The sequence below is a fragment of the Mixophyes fleayi genome, chromosome 4 (genome assembly GCF_038048845.1).
Source record: "Mixophyes fleayi isolate aMixFle1 chromosome 4, aMixFle1.hap1, whole genome shotgun sequence".
In the NCBI taxonomy this organism is placed as follows: domain Eukaryota; kingdom Metazoa; phylum Chordata; class Amphibia; order Anura; family Limnodynastidae; genus Mixophyes; species Mixophyes fleayi.
Window position 1 is genome coordinate 24523701 of NC_134405.1, and position 24090 is coordinate 24547790.

Consider the following 24090-nt stretch of genomic DNA (forward strand, 5'->3'; position numbering starts at 1 on the left):
CAAAACAGGTAACTCTAGTGCTGGTATTAGAGACTTCAGGAGTGACAAAAAGTGTGGGGTCCCCCTTGTTTTACTGGAAGCAGCACTAGGCTTTGCCATCTGGGGCTGGTGGCACTATAGCAGGGGAACTCGCAGCATTGGGCCCCCCTGCCATTATGACACCCAGCCTCAAGCTGGTCTGCATGGTGCTGGATACCCTAGGGAGATGGAGTCCACAATAAAAAATATCCCCCCACGGGGCACCCAACCCCGTGCTGGAAGCACTAGGGCTAGTCCCACTCCCCTGGGCAGTGGGTGTGTGTTAATGAAATATATATTTATAGTAAAAGACACCATTTTGTTAAACCCAAATAATCCTCCAGAACAAGCTTGGCAAAATATAAAAACCGTAACAGACTAGCTCCTGACTGCAGGAGCAACTGTTGTAAAATTAAACAGCTGTTAGGTCTATTTATAACCTTAGACTGTCAGAGGCAGGGCCATCTTTTTCCATCGGGCAAGGGGGGCCCATAGGCACGGCTCTTAATGAGAATAAATAATCCTGCAAAAGAAAAAAACCTATAAAAAAAACCTACAAGGGTCATTGAGCAAGTACATCTATCTCTATCTATATATATATATATATATATATATATATACCTATATCTGTATCTGTATACAGCTATATATCTATATCTATATCTATATCTATATCTAGGGGCCCCGGTGCACTGCTTTGCCCGGGGCCCCATAATGTTGTTAAGATGGCCCTGGTCAGAGGGAAAGTCCCAGGTCATAAAAAGACTTAGCAACTGTCATTTGTTCATTATGCGACAGCAGCTCATGACTGCTGGTTAGCGTCATCTGTCATTGTTTTTTTAATTTTCCAAGCATGTTTTAGTGGATTATTTGGACAAAACAAGCTGGAAGATCAGATTTTTTTTTTTCAAATCTGGGATTAATTTTATTAGGTGTCTTTATGGACAACCATAGGCCTTTGTAATTATTTTTTAGGTATTTTTTAAAAGCTTGGAAGATTGGAATCATTACAGATGAATAACCTGGTGGTTGGTATTACTGTTTTTTTTTATTTATTTTAAATAAATGTATTTCTCAAACAAGGTGTGTGGTTTATTTAAATTGTGCACTACAGGTCACCATGTTCTTCAAAGTTACTGTGCATTTTCAGTGAAGATCCTTTTGAGATTTTAAATGGATGCATAGCTAAAATTCCCATCAAGTCAAATATAAGCAGATTTAAGTTTTATTCTTTTTTTGAAAATGTATTTTTTTAGTTTTTTGTATTTAAAAATGAAAGTGGGAGGTGGAGAAAGGGGTACAAAAGGAAGAAGGGGAATTTGGGGTATGGAGTACACAGTCAAATTGAATCCAGAGACAAGCTTTCAAGGTACACCTTACATTGTGCAAACTGATGACCATAAAAGTTTTGACGAGTTGTTTATAGGAGAATTCAGTTAGGAAGTGGGGGGAGAGGGGGAAGGGAGGATACCGGGGTGTTTGTAGTGGAGAGATAGGGGGAAAGAGAGAGAGAGTTTCGGAACATGCGTGGAGAGTTGTGGTGTAACGTAGTTCAATGGCCAGTGGTATAATGTGATGTCCAGGCGTTCCAGGTGTTGGAAAACTTTAGGGGATGGTTATAATTAATACTGGTGATGTAATCAGTTTTTTTAAATTTCCTTACTTTATGGATCGTGATTTGAGTTAAATGTGTGAGCAGGCGCCGGACCACGATCCAAAAGCGTGTTGTTGGGATGTGTGACAGAGTGCCTTTCCCTATACTGCTACATTACATTGAAACATTGGGGTAGATGGCTCCGAGCCTAATTGGCACAATATTCCACTGAAAAAGGATCTTGTATGAGATATCTTTGAGCTGCGTACAGATGGAGCTTTTGGCTATTGCTTCTCAAATTTGGGATCAATCCTTCGGGCTAAGAACCCCATCCATGTCCTCCGCCTATCTGAGCTCATAACGGTCTTTGGTCAGCTGGTTATGATCAAGAAATAACTAATAAAGCGTTGAGATCAAGCCACTGGTGGTGGAAGTGCAAAGGCAGAAAGCCTCCAGCATGGAGGGGAGATGTGGGGTTCTACTTTTAATTATGTCATGGTGGAAGTGGCAGATCTGTAGGTACTGGTAGAAAGTGGCATCTGAAGTGATCCCGGAGGTCAAAGAAGGGGAAGAAGTTTTCGGGAAAAATGTCATAAAAAATTTAACATCATGGGCTGTCAAGCCTTTAAACTCATTGAGGTCTACTCCGAGGGCAAACTCGGGATTATTCCACAAAGGGGTATCGGATATCAAGTGAAACAAATGCGTGCAGAAGGTCCAGACAGAAAGCGAAAAGTGCAAGTTTGGAGGGAGTTGGGATGGTGGAGGGTGAGACTTGTGGTCTATACAGAAAATTGAGTAGGGTGAGTGCATGTGTAGTAGATGACCTTCGATGACCACCCAGAGTCTAGTGTGCGATTGTGAATGTGTAAGCACAGCTTACGTGAGGTGTGAGGCTAAGTAGTACTTGTGCAGGCAGAGAAGGCCTAGTCTGCCTTCTTTTGAGTGCCTATAGAGGACCTTGAGGCACACCCTGGGTCTTCTAGATGCCCAAACAATGTGCGTGATGGAGTTTTGAAAGTCCTTGAGGATAATAGAGGGAACTCTAATCGGCAGGGTTTGAAAAAAATATAGGAGTCTTGGGAGGCACTTACCCTTATCCATTCCACTTTTTAAAGCATTCACAGTACCTTGGACTGCTTCATTAACCTAGTTGTCCAGTATCCCACTAAAATACCTTCTGCCCTATGCCACATGTTTCCAGTCTTTCCCCTATGCTACATTTCTCCTCTCAGACCCCTGTGCCAACTTTTACCACAGAGGCCCGTATGCCCCATTTCTTCACTCAGGCCCCTGTGCCACATTTCTCCGCTCAGGCCCCTGTGCCACCAGGTTACCCTTATTATCCTCCCTAAATTGTCACTCATTATCCTCCCCAAGGTTTTCCTCATTATTCGCCTCAAGGTTTCCCTCATAAATTTTACCCTCATTTACAGCCCCAAGTTTTCCTTCCTGCCACACTGCCTTCTACTGCCCCACTGGGCTCTGCTGCCCCTCCACCACCTTATGCAGCATCTGGGGCCACGTTCTGACTGTTGCCATGATAGCTAGGACGTCACTTCAGGGTTTCCTTCACCCGGCTATTTACCAGGGCAACAGTCGGGATGAACTCTCCTTCACCACCGCGGCCCGGCTAAACTGACAACCGGGCGTGTGCGAACCACACTGTAACAGCTGACTGTGACCCTGTGTGTCTCTTCCCTTTTGATTGACCCGTCTATGTTTTTAAGGCAAGGAGAGCTTAACCTCCCTGCCAGTTATAGCATCCTGTCTGCTGCACATTTGCTGACCAGCTCTGTTTTGTGGCTACTCTGCATTATTGATCTGATTCCTTTTGTGACCCTTGGCTTGTTTTTAGCCCCTGCTTGAACGCTGATTGCCCCTGACCTTTGCCTGTCTATTGGATTACATGTGTTTGCTACCTTTCCTGATCTCTGACCTGTTTTCCGGTTAACCTGCTCACTACTGAACCTTTGGACTGTCTCTAGTACCTACCTCCTGTATTCCGGTTACCCTCCATCTTGCGCTACGGTTACCACTGATAATCTTTTACTACTTTACAGTGAAGTCCTGGGGGCAAATGAATACCTCTGAACATAACCAGTTCTACAAAAAAGGCAAAGACCTCTATCCTGTCTTGTTCTAAAAATGTATCTAAGTAGCCGTTAGCCACAACAAATGGTTGACCGTTTGTTTGTGTCCCCTGGAGAGCATACATCTCTAAGTAAATTATATTATTTGGAGTAATGAGAGCAAAATACTGAGGTAATAAGTCCAGTTTCATGATGTGTTTTAGACTTATAATCCTTGAGGGAGTGAATGAAGGAGACCACTCTTTGAGCTCTAAGAGCTCTAGTTTGCACTTTGCAGGGTCTATTACCCCAGCAGAAAAATCTGCTGCAACATTTTTGATACAACAATTTCATTCTGTCATTAAGTAGTTTGTTAAAGGCAGACCTTAGCCCTGTCAAACCTGCGAATGTGTCTTTGGAAAGGGAAGATTTATGGGTGGTTTCGTGTATTTTGATTTTTTCTAACAATGCATCCCGTTGGGCCTCTCTTTGATGTTTAAGTAATGTGCCCAATTGAATACATTTACCCCTAATAACACATTTATCTACCTACAGTTTGGATAAATTAGGGCTATAGTCCAGTTCTAAATATTCAGCAATGGTCTCCCCAAGCAATGATTTACAATATGTGTCTTGTACCAAAGGCTCCTTCAATTTGCAGGACCAAAGCTTAAGTGGAGTATGTCTATGGTCTGCGCACACTGGTGCGTGGTCTGACCATGTCATCTGACCAACATAAGCCCCCTGTAACATATGTAAGTGTCCATAGCTAAGAAGGATATAGTCGATCTTTGAGTACGACCCATGACAATAAAATATGACATTTTTGGCCTCTGGATTGAGAATCTGTCAAATGTCAGGCAGCTGGTAAGTATTAAAAAAACCTATTACCCATCGGATTATCTTACTTCCAAATGGCTCCACGTCCCATTAGATGTGTTGAGGTGGAGGTCAAACGTCCAATTGAAATCTCTGTGAGTATCAACCTGCTCCACCACTTTTTCATCGAAACCTGGTTGGTCTTGATTGGGGGCTTAAATATTAACAACTGTGAAAACCTGATTAAATATCATACATTTCACAAATAGACACCTCCCCTCCTCCAACCTATATCTCTGAACATCTAATAAGGGCAAACTTTTGGCAAACAATATTGCAAGTCCGTTAGTCTTGGCATGAAAACTGCTACAGAAGAAAGCATAGTGGAAGTATCTGTTATGAGAGGAGGGTGTAATGCAGAAAATTTAAAATGGGTTTCCGGTATTAGTGCTATATCTACACTGTCAGAATGTAGAGTTCTTAATGGTTCTCGGAAGTATTTAGTCCTTTAGCATTTATTAATACTATGCATAATTTATCTGTCATGTTGAGACTGGAGAAATAAATGGCGCAAGCTCAGGTAAGCAATATTGGCTGGTCATCGTATCACCAGGGTTAGGGAGTGGGTGGAAAAGGAAGGTGGCAGACAGAAGGGAAGGAGTAAAACATGAATGCGGCAGGAAAGTGGATAGATCAACAGTATAACAAAAGAATGTGAGAAACAACAATCTGTTTCTGAAAAATATGGGGTGTAGAAAAGGACCTATGCTCAGGGAGTCCAGAAAAGCAGTGGATGGAAAACTCGGGGGCATTTACTCCGTCAACCTATGTAAATCAGGTAAACATATGATAATAGAAAAACAATAGTTGTGAAAAATGCAAGCATGGTATCTAAATGCAACATCAAGCAAACAGCTACCATACAAGCCACTGGAAATACATGCTGGAAAATAGATCTCTTCCGGTGAAACAAATAAAGCATAACAAATCAAATGTAAAGAAGCTAGTAATGCCGGCTTACAGATCCAGCAAAGTTTGGCCAACAAAGGATTTTCCTGAGAAACGGCACATTGGTCATTTTCAGTCACACTACTATGTTGGTCAGAGGGTTGTTGTCTTATGTTAGCTGCATAGAGGTAATAGGGTAACCTAGGGAGATTAAGTGGGTGTCTATTTTTAGCCTACATTATGAAGAATAGGTTTCTGCAGTAGGTGGGGTGGAGCAAATATAGGTATTTGAGAAAGTCCTGTGTGTTGAGCCTGTAATGAGGTTGAATTATCCCTGGAAAGTATATGCACTCAAAGCAGCAAGTAGGACAAACTGAGCACTGCATACAATTCAAATGTTCGGGATCTCTGCATGAGTAAGAGTGTAAGATATTACAATGTAATAAAGTTTCCCAGAAAAGCAGATACTGATAAAATTTGCCTGAAGGCTGGAAACTCGTCAAGTAGAGCACGAACGAGTCCATCATAATATGGCCGCCAGTCAGCACAGTCCTTTCCCAGGAGGGATTTGGAGCTGCTGGCAAGATCAGGCAGATCAGGTAGTATTGTAATTCACTCTACCCAGATGCTGCAGAGGCAGGATGGTCTAGTCAGCTCTGGGTATGTAGCAGTGGGGCTCTAAAGGATCTGTAGAACACTGATGGGAATTTCAATCACTGGATGAGGACAGTGGTTGAGCACTAAGACTAGGAGCACCCAGAGCAGTTCACAAACTCTTGGACAGGGAGTTCGCGGGTTATGGGGTGTTGTTGGGTTGCAGAGACCCCGATGTGCTTAGGATAACGGAGAGTCAGAAAACTGCTGCCAACCACTATGGCAGTCGCAAAATTATTTTTTAATTAACCCTGGTACCCACCAGCTAGGGGTACCAGAAAGGGCCCAATGCTACTTTGCATTGTGCTGGGCATCCCTAGGCCCAGAGGCCCAAACTTTTGTTTGGGCCCACCCTAGAGAACTGGAACTTATTAAGTAGCACAGATTGGTTAGAAAGGGGATGGAGGGCTTTTTTTTTTTTTACAATTCTTTATTTTGCTTTTCCCTAATTCACTAGAGGTTTGGTATAAACAACTGGTGTTTATGGGTTTCAAACCAACCGTCAATGGCAATTTGAGTTTAAAACCACTGGATAATACATCCAGGAGGTTAAAATCTCCTATGATATGAGGCTGGTTTGAACTAGCCAGGAAAATCCTGGCTTCATACATTTTGCCCTGAGTGTTTGTCTGTAACCCGGACCCTGGCTCATTTTATTGACCTTCAGCCTGTGCTACCTGCCCCAACCACGGCCTGTTTTCATGTTGTTATATACAATCTCTCCTTGTAGTCTCAGCTGCTGCCTGGAGAGTATAGTTTGGGAAAAGTGATCTGTGGGTTCCTGCAGTAAAGTCATTTACTACTTTCTGAGGCTACCTGCTTAAAACTGGGATTCTCATTAGACTCTGCACTGAAGGCAGCAACAAGCCAGCAATGACTTGTTGGCTATTGTATCGGTCTAGGTCCCAAATGAGGCAAAACTTTCTGAAAATAGGGCTGCAAAAAGCCGCATATTGATGAGGGTTGGGACCAGATGGTGATTGTCTCAGTTCCAATGCCCCTGGTCCGACCTCAGGAAGAGGCAGCTGAATCGCCTTGCGGAGCTCTGATCAGGAGATATCTGAGCATAAATTAGTAAATAAAGTATAAATAATAAATATTTACATTACATGTACCATGTAGTTTACCCCGTGTAGCGTATAAAATAGGAGATACAGTAATGTTGTTTGTAATACTGGTCCACTTCAACGCAAACAGGCAACACATGCTAATGGAATGTGTAATTCACTTCAATGATGGAAAAAGTAGGATTGATAATAGAGTGTCATCTTCTTTGTGAACTCCATGTGAAACTGGCATAGAGGTGGATGATAATTGATTTGATATGTGATATACATGCAGCATAATCCTGTCCCAAAATGCTAATATATAACAGAATGATTCATAGTAAAATATTGTGCTGTACATCTATCCTGTTATTTATGAGCTTTAAAACAACAGCAAAATATGAAAATAAGTCACAATTGGTCAAAGAACACAGAGTCTGCAATCACCCCAACCATTACAAGGCTCAGAAGGTCCCTTTTTAGGAGGATGCTCCACCAGAGAAGGAGGTGAACTAGCATCAGGAGGCGGGTGAGGTGGAGGAGGGGCAAATGCAGGAGGCCCAAGAGGAACAGGAGGAAGGGTCGTAGCAGTCCCCATAGAGCAAATGCAAGTGAGATGTTATGAGCTACAATTAGATTTATAACATTTTTTTTTATTTTATTTACAGCTGTTCATGCACAAGAGATCCCTGGGGCCAGGCGCTACCGCCTGACACAATATGTTACTTGACTAAACAGGGAAAAGGCCATTGTGAGGTGAAGCCTCTTGAAGGATGGACGACTTTGTCCAAAACATTGACAATTTACTTCAGTTATATTATGTTAATACATTTATTTCAATTGCATTTTTTCACATTTATATCACAAATATAAAGTTGTTGTTCACAAAAAAATCATGTGTGAATACTTCTTTATATATAGTTTATAGTTTTATAATGGTAAGAATTAAGCTGGATACACACTACAGAATTTTCCACCAACTTTTTATGCCGATCGATTTTACATGTGATCGATGGTCCGATCGCTGGGTCCATGGACTGCATACACACTAGCCTTGTTTAGGACGATAGAGGGAAGAGCGGACGTCCCTTTAGCGACTTTTTACAGCCATGTTGTCGTGAGCAATTACTGTAATTTCGCACTCACTGTTGTAGATCGGTCAGAAGTTTATACACACTACACAACAGAAACGAGATTGGAACGAAAATATTAAAAGGTACGACCAACCAAATGAGGCGACAATCGTCCATTTGGGCATACTTTCGACCATCGTGTCACTGCACATGTCGGCTGATTTAGCCGATTATTGGATGAAAACTGTGTAGTGTGTACCCAGCTTAAGTGAGAATTTGTGTGTTTAGAAGGTATTTGGTTACATTGTATAGTGAAGGATTAAACATTTTTGCAGATAGAGAGTTAAAAAGAGTTCATTGCTAAGAGCCATTAGAGTGAATTGACTAATGAGAGTAATTGAGCAGATATGTGTATAAGCGTTCTACTGTAATTTCAGTGTAAAAAAATCTGGTAATAAAAGTGGTGCATTCACTCCAATTCGGACTTTCATCTGCATAAATGTGTCTGAACACGCTCAGAGGTACGCTCTGTTTACACTGAGCGTAACTATTGCACATTTCTGCACTCATTAAGAACCGAACATATTATATACGTTGTGGCCTGAATACAGATTGAAATATGCATTTATTACATGCCTTCTCTTTATAACGCAAGTTATGGCTTTTTGCGTTTCAAAAATCAGGCCACTGTAAACTCTGTTATTCTGCACTATTGGTGCAATAACATACTCCCACCTGAGGTGTTGCTGTGTGCTGAACACTCCAGCAATGCGACAATGAACACCATCTTCTAGCCAGTAATGAGTGCACCATTGCTGTGGCCTTATAACTCTGCCTCTCACAGCTAGAAGTGCTGATTATAGATTCTGTTATTGGTTTGTGTCTCCAGCTGTGATTTTGTTTGTTTACTGTTCGTGACTCTGTACTTGAACCTGACTTTGCTATTTGACTGCTGCCTGCCACTGATCCCATGTCTGGATCTGACTATGATATTTGCTTGCTGCCTGCCACTGATCCTATGTCTGGACCTGCTTACGCTACTGCTTACGCTAACCTGACTTTGCTATTTGACTGCTGCCTGCCACTGATCCCATGTCTGGACCTGACTATGATATTTGCTTGCTGCCTGCCACTGATCCTATGTCTGGACCTGCTTACGCTACTTGCCGGCTGCCTTCCACTGACCCTATGTCTGGACCTGACTACGCTACTTGCCTGCTGCCTGCCACTGACCCTATGTCTGGACCTGCTTACGCTACTTGCCGGCTGCCTTCCACTGACCCTATGTTTGGACCTGACTATGCTACTTGTCTGCTGCCTGCCACTGACTCTATGTCTGGACCTGACTATGCTACTTGTCTGCTGCCTGCCACTGACCCTATGTCTGGACCTGACTATGCTACTTGTCTGCTGCCTGCCACTGACCCTGTGCCTGGACCTGTTTGCGCTATTTACCTGCGGCCTCCCAATGACCCTGTGCTTTGATGTGATTATGCTATCTGACTGCCACTTACCTTTTGCTTTGTGCTGGCTGTTACCCTCTGTCTGACCATAGCCATCAATCAGCAGTTCCTCATGAACATCTGGACCACCACCTGTGAGTGACTTATTTTCTTGATTATTATGTCTCCAATATTACACTTCTGTTGTTCCACAGGGTTGTGCTGTACATAAGATACTACTAAAATGTGCTTAAGTCCTAGGATAGCTTAGTACCAGTAAACATGTATATGTTCTATGGGAAAAGGGGTTCCTATAGGTGAACATCATGATTAACTTGGTTCTAATGTCTTATTTCAATGCAGACCACCTCTTTCTTTACACATAGCAAATTTATCAGGCAGTTATATGATTTGAAATTACTGAGGATAACATGACTGTATATGTAATTCAGACTAATGATCTATATTAATCTCAATTCAATTAGTAATCTGCCCTATCGGACACTGACTGGGGATGGAGCAGACATTGTAGTAGGTATGGCTTTATGATGGTGTTTAGAGGACCCCCTAACAACTCTGGCCTCATTTTCAGGTAGATATTATTTGTCTAATTCTGAGCAAATTGGGGTCGCTTAATAAATTAAATGTCATTAAATGTTAATTGTGAATCTCTGAAATTTAGTGGAAAATTGGAATTGGCCGGATCTATTCACCCATCTCTAATAATCAGCACCCAATGTCTTCTCTCTGTAGGTGATAAGTCTTTATCTCAGCTGGATGAATTGATAGCTGTCCCAGGAGAACAGATCACTATTCCCTGTTATTACCCTCAGGAGACCTCACAAGCAATACAAGCAGTGAGCTGGTATATAGGAGACAGGGATATTTGTTTGTTTAGAAGAGATAAAATTTACACCTCTGATGAACCACACGGAAACAATGGGTACTCAGTGGTCAATTTCCCCACAGATGTCTCGCTGCGCATACATAAAGATGTCAGATCCGTCTACACCCATTACTGCTGCCAGGTGACCACCATTAATGAAACATTAACAAGCAGACAAGCCACAGAACTGGTCATTGCAGGTAAGAATACAGCCTATCCTAATTTTGTTCATCATTTATGAATTACATGTCTATTTGACTGGAAATGCTTATTCGCCTTGTGCCTTAAAAATAAAACTACCTATATCGGAATTCTCAAGCTTACATTGCAGCTCGAGAGAGAGGCTAACAGGTGTCAGACGTTATCTAGTCAAATCTTGAATGTATGTACTCTGTGGTAGCAATAATAATAAGATTCTGACACAAGTTATTCAAGACTCAATTTTATCTAAAAAAAATCCATTTACCAGACAAATACAAATATACAGGACATCCAACACTGCAAAACGGTGTGTTCTAAACAGATATTGAGAAAACACGGTATATCAGGGTAAAGCAGGGAACTTTTGATATGGAAACCTAGTTAATAATCCTCACATCTGGCAGGTGACCATCAGATACTTATAAAGAACTGGAATGTGTCTTACCCTGGGATACAAAGGTAGATAGACATTGTGCACACCGTGGGGCAATATTCACAATACTACTTTATTAAAATACTGACAGGATAAAAAAAAGTATAAAAAATTATTTTTGCTTTTCAGCTTAATCAGGGTCAATTATCAGTGTAATGTAAATGATATAAAATGTAATGAAACTAGTCACATGATCAAGTCCTAAATTGTAAACCAATCTTATAAAAAAAACTTATATAATCTTAATCATAGCAATTACAAACCTTTATACAAAGTAAAAAGTAAAATTAAAACATTTGAACTAAAACCTATACATGAAAAAAGAATCACAGACTATCCAATTGTATATTACGAACTCTAGTTCTTAACACGAGTCATGTGATCTAGTGTAAATATTAGCGTTAGCTATGGACAGAAACATACAGATCACATTATCAAAATAAGGCTTATCAGTTAATTCTAGTTCACCATCGCAAAACTAGTTAATAGTACATGAATCACATGATTGAAAGCACTGATTTTAAATAAAAAAAACAAACCTTACATAAACATACTAGTCACATGATTAGAATAAAACTGCTATGATTGGCTAAACTAGCTATTTTCTGTAAGCAAGTATTAGAATGTTTCCAAGATATTTTTTAAATAGAAATGGTATACATAAATTTACATGCATAATATTAACAAATGTAATTATTACTAATAAAATAATTTATCAATATCTAGATTTTGGGGAAAAATTATACATAGCTTAAATCCTTACCGTCTCAGAGAGAGATAAAGTTATGTCTTTTCCCCTCCAGTCACCTCTCAATATCTCCAAATCAAAAAATGTTCAAGGGTATTCATATGATTTATTAGAAAAAGTTTAGATATAGGTTGTGACTGTACATCTTTATGTATATTGAACTTATGTTCAGCAACCTAAGTTTTTATTTTTAGACCTGTTCAACCTACATACTGACATTATCATGGATGCTCAATCATTTATCCCATAACTGAAAATTTTGGTGATAAAGGGAGAAATATTGTCAGAAACCCCATTACTAACGTTTACTCTATTTTTTAGCCAATGCTCTCAATTTTTCGCCTATATACATTATGGAAAGTTTCCTCAATTATAAGTCCTCACCTTACATCTAAACTTTTTAACTTTGATCTTCAAAATCTGTTTTCTTGGCACAATCAATAGCAAAGCATAATTTTAGAAATATAATTTAATTACTGATATTTACATAGACCATAGGCAAACCGAGAGGGGTCCTAGTGCCTGAAAACCCCCCTCCCAGCCTGGGGCACTGTATGCTTGAGGTGGCTGGACCCTGCTCCCGGGATCAGCCACTTTGTGTTTCTGTCTGTAGGAGGACACAAGACAGAGCACTAGATGAAGAGAGTAAGTGTGTGAATGTGTGTGTGTGTGTGTGTGTGTGTGTAGGGTCTCATGTGCTTTTAATGTAAGTGTTACGAGCCGCTGCGGTGCCCAGTTGCCGCGACTCTCTCACCTGCGTCCCGGCCATCACTATAAAGACCGGGACGTCACTTCTAGGTCTCGTCCCGACCAGTGCCTAGGCAACGGTCGGTACGCTGCAGTTGATAGCGCCGCATCCCGGCTTTAGGTGCAGCCGAGCACGCGCGCTAATCATCATGTGGAGATGATTATGGCAGCCTCTAGGGCTGATTACATGCTTGCCCAATTGGCCAGTGCCTGTTTTTAAGGCAGGGAGGGCTTAGCCTCCCTGCCGCTTATAGTTCTGTCTTCCAGTGTCTAAGCCTGCTCCTGAGCTATTGTTGGTGTGAACCTTTGATTGGATTACCTGTAAATGACCTATTGCTTGTCCCTGGATTCTGAACCTTTGCCTGTGACCCTGACTCTGCTGGTACCTGACATCTCCTCCGTTGCTCCGTCCAGTCTGCAGATCGCTGGCCTGCCTCCATTCCGTGTGTTACCTCGTATACCTGTGCGCAGCCCTGTGAGTATAAACTTATACTACTTAGAGTTTAAGACCTCTACGGGAAAGGCGGCTGCTAAAGGTGAAGACCTCGTTCTATAACTTTATGCCGCACTGGTTGTCGTAACAGTAAGTGGGGGGATTTAATGTATAAGTACATTAGTTCCTTTGTAAACATAGGCTTGGAGGGACTTTTAATATGCGTGTGGGGAAGGGCGGAAAAGGGATTTTAATGTAAGTGTAGGGGGGTATTTTATGTAATGTGGATTTTGTTTGAAATATTAATTCCATAGTAGGTTGAGAGTGGGAGCTTTTAATTTATTGGTGAGGTGAAGGTTGGGGATATATAATTTGATAGTGGGGTTATGGTGGACCTATTAGAAGTGTGATGATGAGACTATTAATTTAATGCTGGGGTGAATTGGGCGCTATTAATTGAATGTGTGGCTGAGTTTGGGGAGAAGGGGAGCCATTTCTTAAAAATGAATGCTAATTATTTAATATTGGGGAGGAAATAGGTTTATTTATTAAATGTAAATACTATTAATTTAATTTTAGGGTTGTTTTGAGGAGAAATGGATCTTTTTATTAAAGGTGAATGACATTAATTTACTGTCCGGCGTTGTTGATGGAATGCTTAATTTTTAAACGTTGGTGCTTTTTATTTAATATCGGGCTGCTTTGGGGGAGGGAGGACTACTGTGTTCACTCATTGCTGGGATTTCTATATCATGTACATGTCCTTTTTCAAAACAGGGACCCAACATTCCAGGATCCAAACAAGCAGCAGCTGATCTTAGGACATGAGTAGCAGCAACAAGTAGGGAAAGAAGCAAGAACAGGTAAGAGAGAGCAGGACAGTCTGCCAAGTGTTCTGACACATTCAGTCAGGACTTTTTATGTCCTGACTGAGTCAGTACATACAAAGCTTCACACGCCACTGCTCAAAAAGGGAGAGCTACGTACACCTAACAGTAGTGCACACATCATTGTATATGATGGGAAAAGTAAGATTTGGAGAGCAGCCAAGCATTGTCTAAAATTATAGCTATGCCCCATGCATACTGGTCACGCCCACTGGCGGCATGGAAACCCCCCTCTACAAATCCTGCGTTTGCCCATGTAGACTGACACAGAAATGCTAACAGTGACACACACAGATTGACATTGACAACAAAAAGCTAAATGTGATACTAAATAGATGAGTCCTTTTCAGTATAAACTTGTGTTTGTGATGCTGAGCTAGATCCAGTGCTGGGACATTAAAACCAGTGTCTGAAGTATACAGCACTGCTCCCATACCAGTAGCATGCAGTACATAGTGCAGTACACACAACTACATAGTTTCCCAGTGCAACAAGATTGACATACATGAATAATCACGGTGGGCAGCTATTAAGTTAGCACCCTGTTTCCACACACCTCCTCAAACTCTAGAAGAGCTCATGCAATTGGGACATTCACGATTATCTGCTGAAGAACGTGAAAGAAGATTCAAAAGCAATCTGTGCTTGTATTGTGCAGAATCCGGCCATATTATAGCAAAATGTCTCAAACGTCCAGGAAACTCCGATACCTAACCGGTGAGGGAGAGGCCAGGTTAGACGTTATGAATCACTCTCCTACAGCTAACAGCAATGCATTTTCTATTCATGTTTCTATTATGTATTTATCTGGTTCTATATCCTTTCTTGCGTTCTTGGACTCTGGTGGCTCAAGGACATTTATTATTCCAGACTCGGCTGTCAAATTAGGACTTCCTGTGATTCCAATCAAACCTTAATTTTTTGTAACTGCAGTTAATGGTCATAGGATTATTGGTGCTACAATTTAGTTCAAATCTGCTCCTCTGGCTCTTTACGAGTAGGGACTTTATACATGGAGACTGTTTTATATTATTATTGATATATAATAGATCACACCATTAGAAGCTTAGCCATGGCTATACTATTAGCATAAACATTTATTTTTATATTGGCATTTAGGATTTCATTAGTACCATCCCATGCTAAGTTAGCTAACAAACGGGGTTGTGTAGGGCTAAACAAAAACAGATGATAATTTTAGAGTGATAGGCAGGTGGCTAGTGCTAGCAATATCATTTTCTCACTAGTTTCTAAATTCTTAATTTGTGGTATGTGGACCCCAAGAGTTCAAGGATACTTCAACCTATTAAAAATAACTCAAAATAGCATTCTTTTTTTAGTGAATAATCATTTAAAAAGAACTAGTCACAATGAGTAGATTTAAAGCCTTTTAAAAGTATAAGGTGTAGTTTAGTATAAATGTACTCATATTAGGAGCTATGTTGAATAAATGTATTTCCATTAGGTTGTACGTAATATAAATTAACACATTTTAAGATGTACTTGGAAAACATTTATTGTCGCTTTTTATAAAAAACATATTAGTTAACCCGCCCATAAGAAGACAAAATAATCCTTCCAAATCTACCACTTTCCCCTTATATTTATTGTTTTCTTGTGGCCTAGTTTGCCTTATAACATATAACCAATGTTTGATACAGGCATGACAAAAGGTTAATAGACAAATTAATAAAATAACTATAGCATAAATATTGCAGAGTCAGTATTACATTATATAAAATCAATTTATTGCAACATCAAAGTTAAAAACATCACACAATGTACAACACTAAAGGTAGTAAAAACTTCTCAAAAGACTATAATAATACCAATGAATATAAATTAGTGTCCCGAGTTCCTCCAAAAAGACAGGTAATCCTTATGCAAATAATTAGCTCTGTCTCCTGCAGAAACACAATCACAGATAAAGTGCCTGAGTTCAGATCTCGTTTGAAACACTCTGAATGAATAATCCTATGTTCCAAATTGAATGGCCAGTTCACGTAATTAATGGAATGTAAATCAATAATATATGCAAATATCATAATAAATCCTGATCTTATTTGTGCATCATCTCGCGAGTTTTTGATTCTTTAAGTTCCACCCTCCACAGAGATCCTGCTCCATTTCACAGAGAGACACAGAAGGGGTAGCAGGGTTGTTGGCAGTCTCCAGTGCAGTAGGGCATTGTTATAGCTAAAACAGAAAAAGGAGGGTTGGCAGTGTTCTTCAAAGTCTCCAGTGACATTCTACAGAGTTGTAGCTCACACAGAAACAGGAGAGGTGGCAGTTTTCAGTGCTGAAAGACAAATTATAAGACTGGAAGTGTTCTTCAAAGGCTCCAGTGACATTTTACCGAGATATAGCTCACACAAAAACAGGAGAGGTGGCAGTGTTTAGTGCTGAAAGTCAAATAATAGGGCTGGCAGTGTTCTTAAGTCTCCAGTGACATTCTACTGTGCCATAGCTCACCCAGAAACAGGAAAGGTGGCAGTGTTCAGCGCTGAAACAGAAATTCAAATAATAGGGTTGGCAGTGTTCTTAAAAGTCTCCAATGACATTCTACTGTGCCAGAGCAAGTGGAGGATTATTCATATTGTTTTTAACAGTATAAAGACAACAGTTTTATTAACAAATAACAACGTTGCTTAAAGAAGTAATGTAAGCATGGATGTCTAAATAGACGTGTATATGTATTACTCAAACCTTCCACTTTGCTGCTGTGTCATCAGTATTGCACAAAGTGTTTGTGATCTGCACTTTAAATTAAAGGTACCTAGCTATATTTGAAATTTTGGAGTATTGGGGCCAAGTCGAAGCTCATTGATGCCCTTGCTTTTATTTGTGAATGTCAATACCTCTTTTTAGTGCATTGTCTGGAACAAGATCCGATATACTCATGTCAGAGTGATCACAGCCAATTTTTGGACAACTGGCAGATTTACCCTTCTGAAGTTTGTTTTCAGTCATCCTTTCAATTGCTTCTCTCTAGTACGTGTGACCATATACTTTGTTTTTCACTGGGTTCACCATCTCCAACTGTGTTATAGGAGTGCTCTGGGTGATGGCAATCTTCTCGTCCTCATCTTCCAAAGCTTCATCTGCAGGGGCCGGTGACACACCCATTTGTCTTCTCTGGTCTCTTAGCTGTTCTTTAAACTGGAAATATACATCATTCTGCCTCAGGGCCTCCTCTGTATTATTCTTCTGAAGCGCAGTGTATCTCTTGTGTACAAGCTCTCTTGAATCTGGGATCTCATCCAGTGGGTCAAGTTTTAACATAAGTACAGTCTCTTCAACTGAGTCAATATATTGGTTTAAATCTCTGTTCGATGCAGCGTATTCCAAGATGACGGATTCCATGCTGCCCACATGTTCTATGTCCCAGTCTGTCTGAAGCAGATCTAATGCCACTCCAGTTGTAATATCCATTCCTGTGTCTACATAAGTTTGGCAGTACTTCAGGGATGAGAGGGAGATGTCCACAGAGGAGAAGGAGATTAAAGATGCAGCACAAGCAGACATGGTTTAATAATGTAGAGTTCATTGACAGCACTGTTGAGCTTAAGGCAGCTAAGCTATTTCTAGCTTGTTTTGTGATGGCCCAAACAAACCAAACACTTCAGTCACAAAAGTGGTACTCCTTGCCGCTGGAGTGCTTGGTTTGGTAAACTGTACATGTCCTTTTCAAAATCTTACATAAGGGTGGGTGTGAGGGCCCAAGGACAATTCCATCTTGCACCACTTCTGCCCTTGCTGTGTGGCAATGTTTCCTAGATGTGCTATAAAACGCCGTGTGTTTGTGTCGTTGCTCTGTCGCTTAGCATCCAGCCAGGTCGCTGCAGTATTTGTCCGAAAGTGGATGAAAATAATATTGTGACCTTTGAGGTGGTTAAAATTGACTGTGTATGACTGGAATTTAGTGTTATTGAAGTTAATAATAACGTAGGAACAAAAAAAGTGCAAAATTATGTGATTTTAGCATGTTTGGTAATTTTTCTAAAAAATACAGATCCAAAACCAAAACACGGGGTTCAGTGAGCATCTCTAATTATTAGTAACAGCTGTTGGGGTAAAATCTCCTCCCCTTAATATCCACCCAAGCAGGCAGACAGCTCACAGTTGGGATTTCTCCACGTTTATCCGGGTGTTAGTCCACACATCTCTCAGATCTGGTAGCACAGTAGTTTTGCATGTTCATTATAAGAAGATAAAAAGAGAGAAATTGAGATCAATATAAAGCTGCTTCTTGGGCTCATCCACGGGTATAAGGTTTTATCTGACTCGTTTCATCATTGCAGATATGTTTTTCTCATTCTAGAAGATAGTTAGAAAACATATTTTGCCTAATTATGGTTTCCCATACAGACAAGATAATTATTTGTGCAAATATCTGTATGTTTCGTTATAAACACTGTCCGCAAGATGGGATCATATTACAATTTTAGACATCAGTGTTTTTTGGTGAATATAAGTGGAAGCATTTTGTGAGAATGTGCTGAAAAAAACTTAACTAGCATAATTACCAAGCTAATTAGGCAACATAATTAGGAAAGACATGGAGAGATTCCAACTTTGAGATACCTGTCTGCTTGATTGGATATTAAGAAGGGGAGATTTTCCCCCATCAGCTATTACTCCTAATCGGGTGAGATCGCTACCAACGTCTCTCTTAATATGATTTTTCATTTCAACTTTGTGACCAAAATGATGCACAAATAAGATCAGGATTAATTATGACATTTGCATTTACTATTGATTTACATCCCATTAATTAAGTGAACTGGCCATTCACATTGGAACAAAGGATTATGCATTCTGACAGTGTTTCAAATGAGATCTGAGCTTGGTCACTTTATCTGTGATCGTGTTTCTGCAGGATACAGAGCTCATTATTTACATAAGGATTACCTGTTTTTTTAGAGGAACTCAGGACACTTAGATGCTAATTTATATTCATTGGTATTATTTTAGTCTTTAGAGAAATTTTTATTACCTTTAGTGCTATTTTAGTGTATATTATGTGGTGTTTTTAACGTTGATGTTGCAATAAATTGTTTTTACATAAAGTAATACCTACTCCAGTGGCGCACGCAGGGGGGGTTTCTGGGTCTCCAGAAACCCACCCCCCCGCTAAAAAAGTGCCCTGCATATCGGCACTATAGTATTCAGCAGCCACGACGCTGTCTAAGAAGCGTCCGTGGCGGTGCTGTATTGTATATGTATTGTATACAGCACCGCCGCAGCTGCTGTATACTACAGTGCAGCCGAAACGGAGCGCGGCAGGTCTCTAGGGTTTTGTTTTTTTTCAGGGTGGAGGAAACCTCCCCCTGAAAAATCCTCCGTGCGCCCCTGCTACTCTGCAATAATCATACTGGTTATTTTTATTTTGACATTTGATATCTGTTCAGTCCTATGGCGCACCTGTCCATGCATTTTTGATTAATTGGTTGTTTTTAGGGATCGGCAACTCCCAAGACAGGGAGCGACACGGAACTATGTACTTTGCAGAAATTAATTCTTAAATTAACCCCTTCAGTATGAGCGCTTAAGAATATATTATATTTTATAACATATCATAGAGGAAAGATTAGTTATTGAAATTGGAGCCCATATGATGGTTTCCTACATTATTATGGACTCTTTTCTATTTCTGAAAATATTTACAAAACGTATACTTATTATAATTAACAAAATGTTTCAGAAGAACATGTGGAAGTTCAAGGGTCTATCATATACTAGCCATTCGCTCTAAACTGCATTCATTGAATGCGTTAAAGATGTTGAACTCTCTTTGTCTTATATCACTTTATCTTTCTAGATTCAACGTCATCCTCACAATTTACTGTTAATCAGCCAAATAATATCACAGCGGACACAGAAGGTTCTGTGACTCTCAACTGCTCATATAGTCCTTACAGACACTACAGTGATAGAGATGTCCTGTGGGTCAATATTTACTGGAGAATAAACAGCACACATGGACCTTATGCCTACCACCCTTACCAGGAAATGGTTCATCCCAGTTATAGAGGAAGAACAAATATAACAGGATCAGCAGATCTCCACATACAGGGGGTGCAGATAGCAGACAATGCCTCCTACCACTGCTTTGTGATGATCAAGATGTGTGTAGGTGACAACCAATATCAGCAAATAATTGCATATGGAGAAGGGACCAGACTGATTGTGAAAGGTAAAATATAAATAAATGATAACAGATAAAAGAAACTGATTTGTTTTCAAGAGTGTAAAATTGGCTCATAAACTGCTACTGTGTGAACTGGTTAATGTAATACATCTGCTAAATCTCAGTCCCACATACATATGGGACTGATAAGCAGGATATCCAGAGTAACTTAGGTTGTTTTACATTGTAGCAATACAAACATGGGGCCCGATTCATCAAGGTACGCAAACGCCTACGCATCTGCGTTGCATACTTTGAGTGACGTAAACACTTACGCGAGTGAAATAGGCATCTCAAACAGCAAAAACACACCCTCCTGTGGTCCTCTACACTTAAGGGACGGAAATAAGCAGTGCAAATGCTATAAAACACACCCACCTGTGGATCTTTTAACATGGCACAAGCACAAGCGACGGATCTCAACCGATTGACGGGAAGCTAAGCAATGTATACGTCACGCCCACTGTGGGAGGGACCAACAGTTTGTTTAAACAGAACACAACACAAATGCCTGGAGCTTATTTTTACGAGATTGCTCTCTACTCATTAATCACTGGCAAATAACAATGATGTGGAACACTCTGAACGTTGTTTATCCTTTGCTAGTAATTAGCGTAATACACACTATTAACAAACACATTGCTCAAGATCTTTCTGTGTTTAGGATTTCAAGTCGCCGTAAAGTGCGCAAATGCATGGACATGGCTACATTAAAATCACATGAATAACGAATATATCAAAATGTATGTAGTGTAAATACATCTTGCCTTTTCAGCAAAATGCACAGCATACTCTTCCATAAAGGATACACACAAGAGTGTATACAACTTCCACACAGAGTAAGGGCTAGATTTACTAAGCTGCGGGTTTGAAAAAGTGGGGATGTTGCCTATAGCAACCAATCAGATTCTAGCTTTCATTTATTTAGTACTTTCTACAAAATGACAGCTAGAATCTGATTGGTTGCTATAGGCAACATCCCCACTTTTTCAAACCCGCAGCTTAGTAAATCTAGCCCTAAGGGTTTCTGTCTGGATTTGAACTCATGAACACCAACAATACAGCATGCGAGCTACACAGGCAACTGACCCTTAATAGTACTCTTCATTATTCACACTAATTACTGACAAAACAGCAAACTCACAGGTAGCTTACTTGTTAGCACTTTCTACTCACAACACAGCAGCCAAGAGTTCAAATACCAAGCATACCCAGAACTATTGTGTGGACTGGAATCATTATGCTAAAAAGAAATGCAGGAACTTCACACAAAGGTTTTATTTGGTTTTGTTATACCGGCTCAACCACATTGTAAAATATGTCCTCAAATGCATACTATATTGTAAGTAAATAATTTTTTGGGGTGAACTTTTAAAAAGCCGCAGGGCCCACACTTCCCATGCACATTATTATGTGCATGCTGACATTCATTACTACAAATGGACTAAGAGGGGGGGGAGGGTTGTAGGGGACAGCCTCCTTGGAGTTAAATGCAACATTGCCTGCAAACCCACTTTCATCTGGATCCACGGCGTACACGTTATGTGATGTACTCTGCTTTATCCAAACAGATCGCTCACCACACTCCAGTACCATGGTCCTTTGCTTCGCTTGCACTTCTGCCTTACGCCACTTCTGGGTACACTTTCGATGTTCTCTTCAATGTGTGCCTGGCTTTGCTCTGACACTTGATCGTAATCTTGGACTATCACTACAATGACACATGATATGTGGAAATTGGTAACTAGCTAGGGCGTTTTATATTTTGGACTTTATCTTGCACACAAGGCCTACAGATGCAAAACCTCTTATAGGGGTGGCTTGTTGGTGGAGGGCACATGTTCCTTTTGGATGACATGCAAACAGCAAATCACAACCTCTTTTCTGCTAGAGAAATGATGATGGAATTCTAAAAAAACATCTTATTTAAATGTTACTCTTTTTGGGTTAGTATATACAATCTCCTTTGTCCTTACACACACATGTGGGATAATTAGATGAATAAAGACACACACACCAAGGTTGTTTTTTGAAAAACTTATATAAATTGAGAAATATTAACAAATATAAACATATGTACAAAAATGTGTAAAACCATTTACATGGAATTTTTTTTTTTTTTTAAAAGAACTAGTGATGTAATGTAGACCAGTAGTCCATTTTGGCCTCCAGCTCTTCAAAGCATTTATCCTGCTCTTTTTGCAGGTTTTTTATTTTGTCCCAAGATGCTGCAATGTTGGCCCTGATCTCAGACAATGTTAGTGGTGGTGGAGGCCAACTGTCAGCTTCCTCCATGTGTGCTGAAAGAAACCAGAAAAAAAAACATTAAATACATGTAAACCTATTTTGACAAACAAACAGGAATTAGAGATGTGTACTGTTACATTAATGTAAAATGTTAGGCCTCTACCTTCAAAACCATTTGGACGGACATTACACGTTGATAAGGCTTTGGTGTCGCATTTTTAGAGCTGTACTACAATCCGGTGTGCCCCGGGAGAGGACCGTGGGCAGGGTGGTATTAACAGCATTATAGTCCCAAGGAAAAATCACTACATTGAGGCCCTACCTACAAAATAACTCACAGCTAATATTTGAAAATTAGTCTGAAAATTTAGCTCACTTATTGCCAGCTCCCACAAATGCAGTGTTTGTCAAATCAAACGTCTGCTGAAGAGCAGACATTAATCTATAAACATTTTGAAAATCTAACATGTCCCTTTATTTTGCAAAGCAAATATGTTCAAATGTAAATGCCAAATCATTTGTTTAATCATATAGACAGAGGTGGTACAGTACTAATTGTTGTCAAAAATGTAAGGATTTATCAAGTGTTCAAACCAAACGTTAACTTGCTTTATTGCCAGAGTTTTGTTTGATAATTTCATGGAAAATCTATAACACTATCACTATATACTGAGAAGTTGACCAGTCAATCGGACCTGTCTGTACGTGTTGCCCCTGCCCTGTGTGACCATGTGTTAAGATGGCTGTGGTTCTATTCTTGTTTACACAAACTCACATTTGGATTTCCTTTATCATTGCAACCCATTACATAAATGTCACCTTCTAATCAACATGTGTTCCAGCAGGGATTAGTCCCAAGTTTTATGCACATTGCAGTGGTATCAAAATAAACAAACCCTTTCTTGTAAAGACTAACTATCTTCTAATGCCTCACCAGCTTGAGGCACCAGCAGCTGGCTGTCATCCTCCTGCTCTTGCTGGACATCGGGGTCTGACTCCGCAGACCACTCTGCCTTCCCAGAGGCGGAGGTGGCGGATTGGGGCGCAGGCTGGGACTCGGCCTCAGAATTGTCAACAGACTCCTCCTCCGCCTCGTCCTGGTCCTCGCCCTGCTCCTCCGCCTCCGTATCTGGGTCGGCTTCGTCTTCGGGCTGGACTGGCACCTGCAGCTGCAGTTGATACTGATCATCCTCCTCTTCTTCATTCTCCTCCTCCTCCTCCACCACCGCCCGGTGGCGTTGGCGCCGTTCCCAGCGTGCCCGGTCTGTTGGAAACAAGAAAAAAAAAACAGGGTATTGTTAACACATTCCTAAGCTTAATAAACCAATAGTATTATGTCAATCAGGTGATCATACATGTTTAATCAACTTAGCATTGCCAGCAGACACAAATATTAGCTAGTACAAAAGCAAGGAGCTAAACATGATAAACACAAAGCATATCACATGACCTGTCATTAATGTTTGGGTTTGGTATAGGGATGTGGAATATCTCAGTGGCCTAGTGGTTAGCACTTTGCTCTCACAGCACTGGGGTCAGGAGTTCAAGTCCTGATTATAGCTTCTTCTGTGTGGAGTTTGCAGGTTTGCTCAATACTTGCATGTGTTGACTGCAAAATATACTACTGGCCTGTTAATATTTAAAATTTTAGA

General features: G+C 40.4%; 1 protein-coding gene across 2 annotated transcripts in view; it reads left to right on the forward strand.

The window, feature by feature from the left end:
- Nucleotides 1-24090, forward strand: part of LOC142149708 (uncharacterized) — a 70038-nt gene that overhangs the window by 24747 nt on the left and 21201 nt on the right. For both annotated transcript variants that reach the window (XM_075205012.1, XM_075205013.1), the window contains exons 3-4: nucleotides 10420-10752; nucleotides 19823-20197. In XM_075205012.1, the coding sequence (XP_075061113.1) occupies nucleotides 10420-10752; nucleotides 19823-20197 (708 nt within the window). The remainder of the gene's footprint in view (nucleotides 1-10419; nucleotides 10753-19822; nucleotides 20198-24090) is intronic.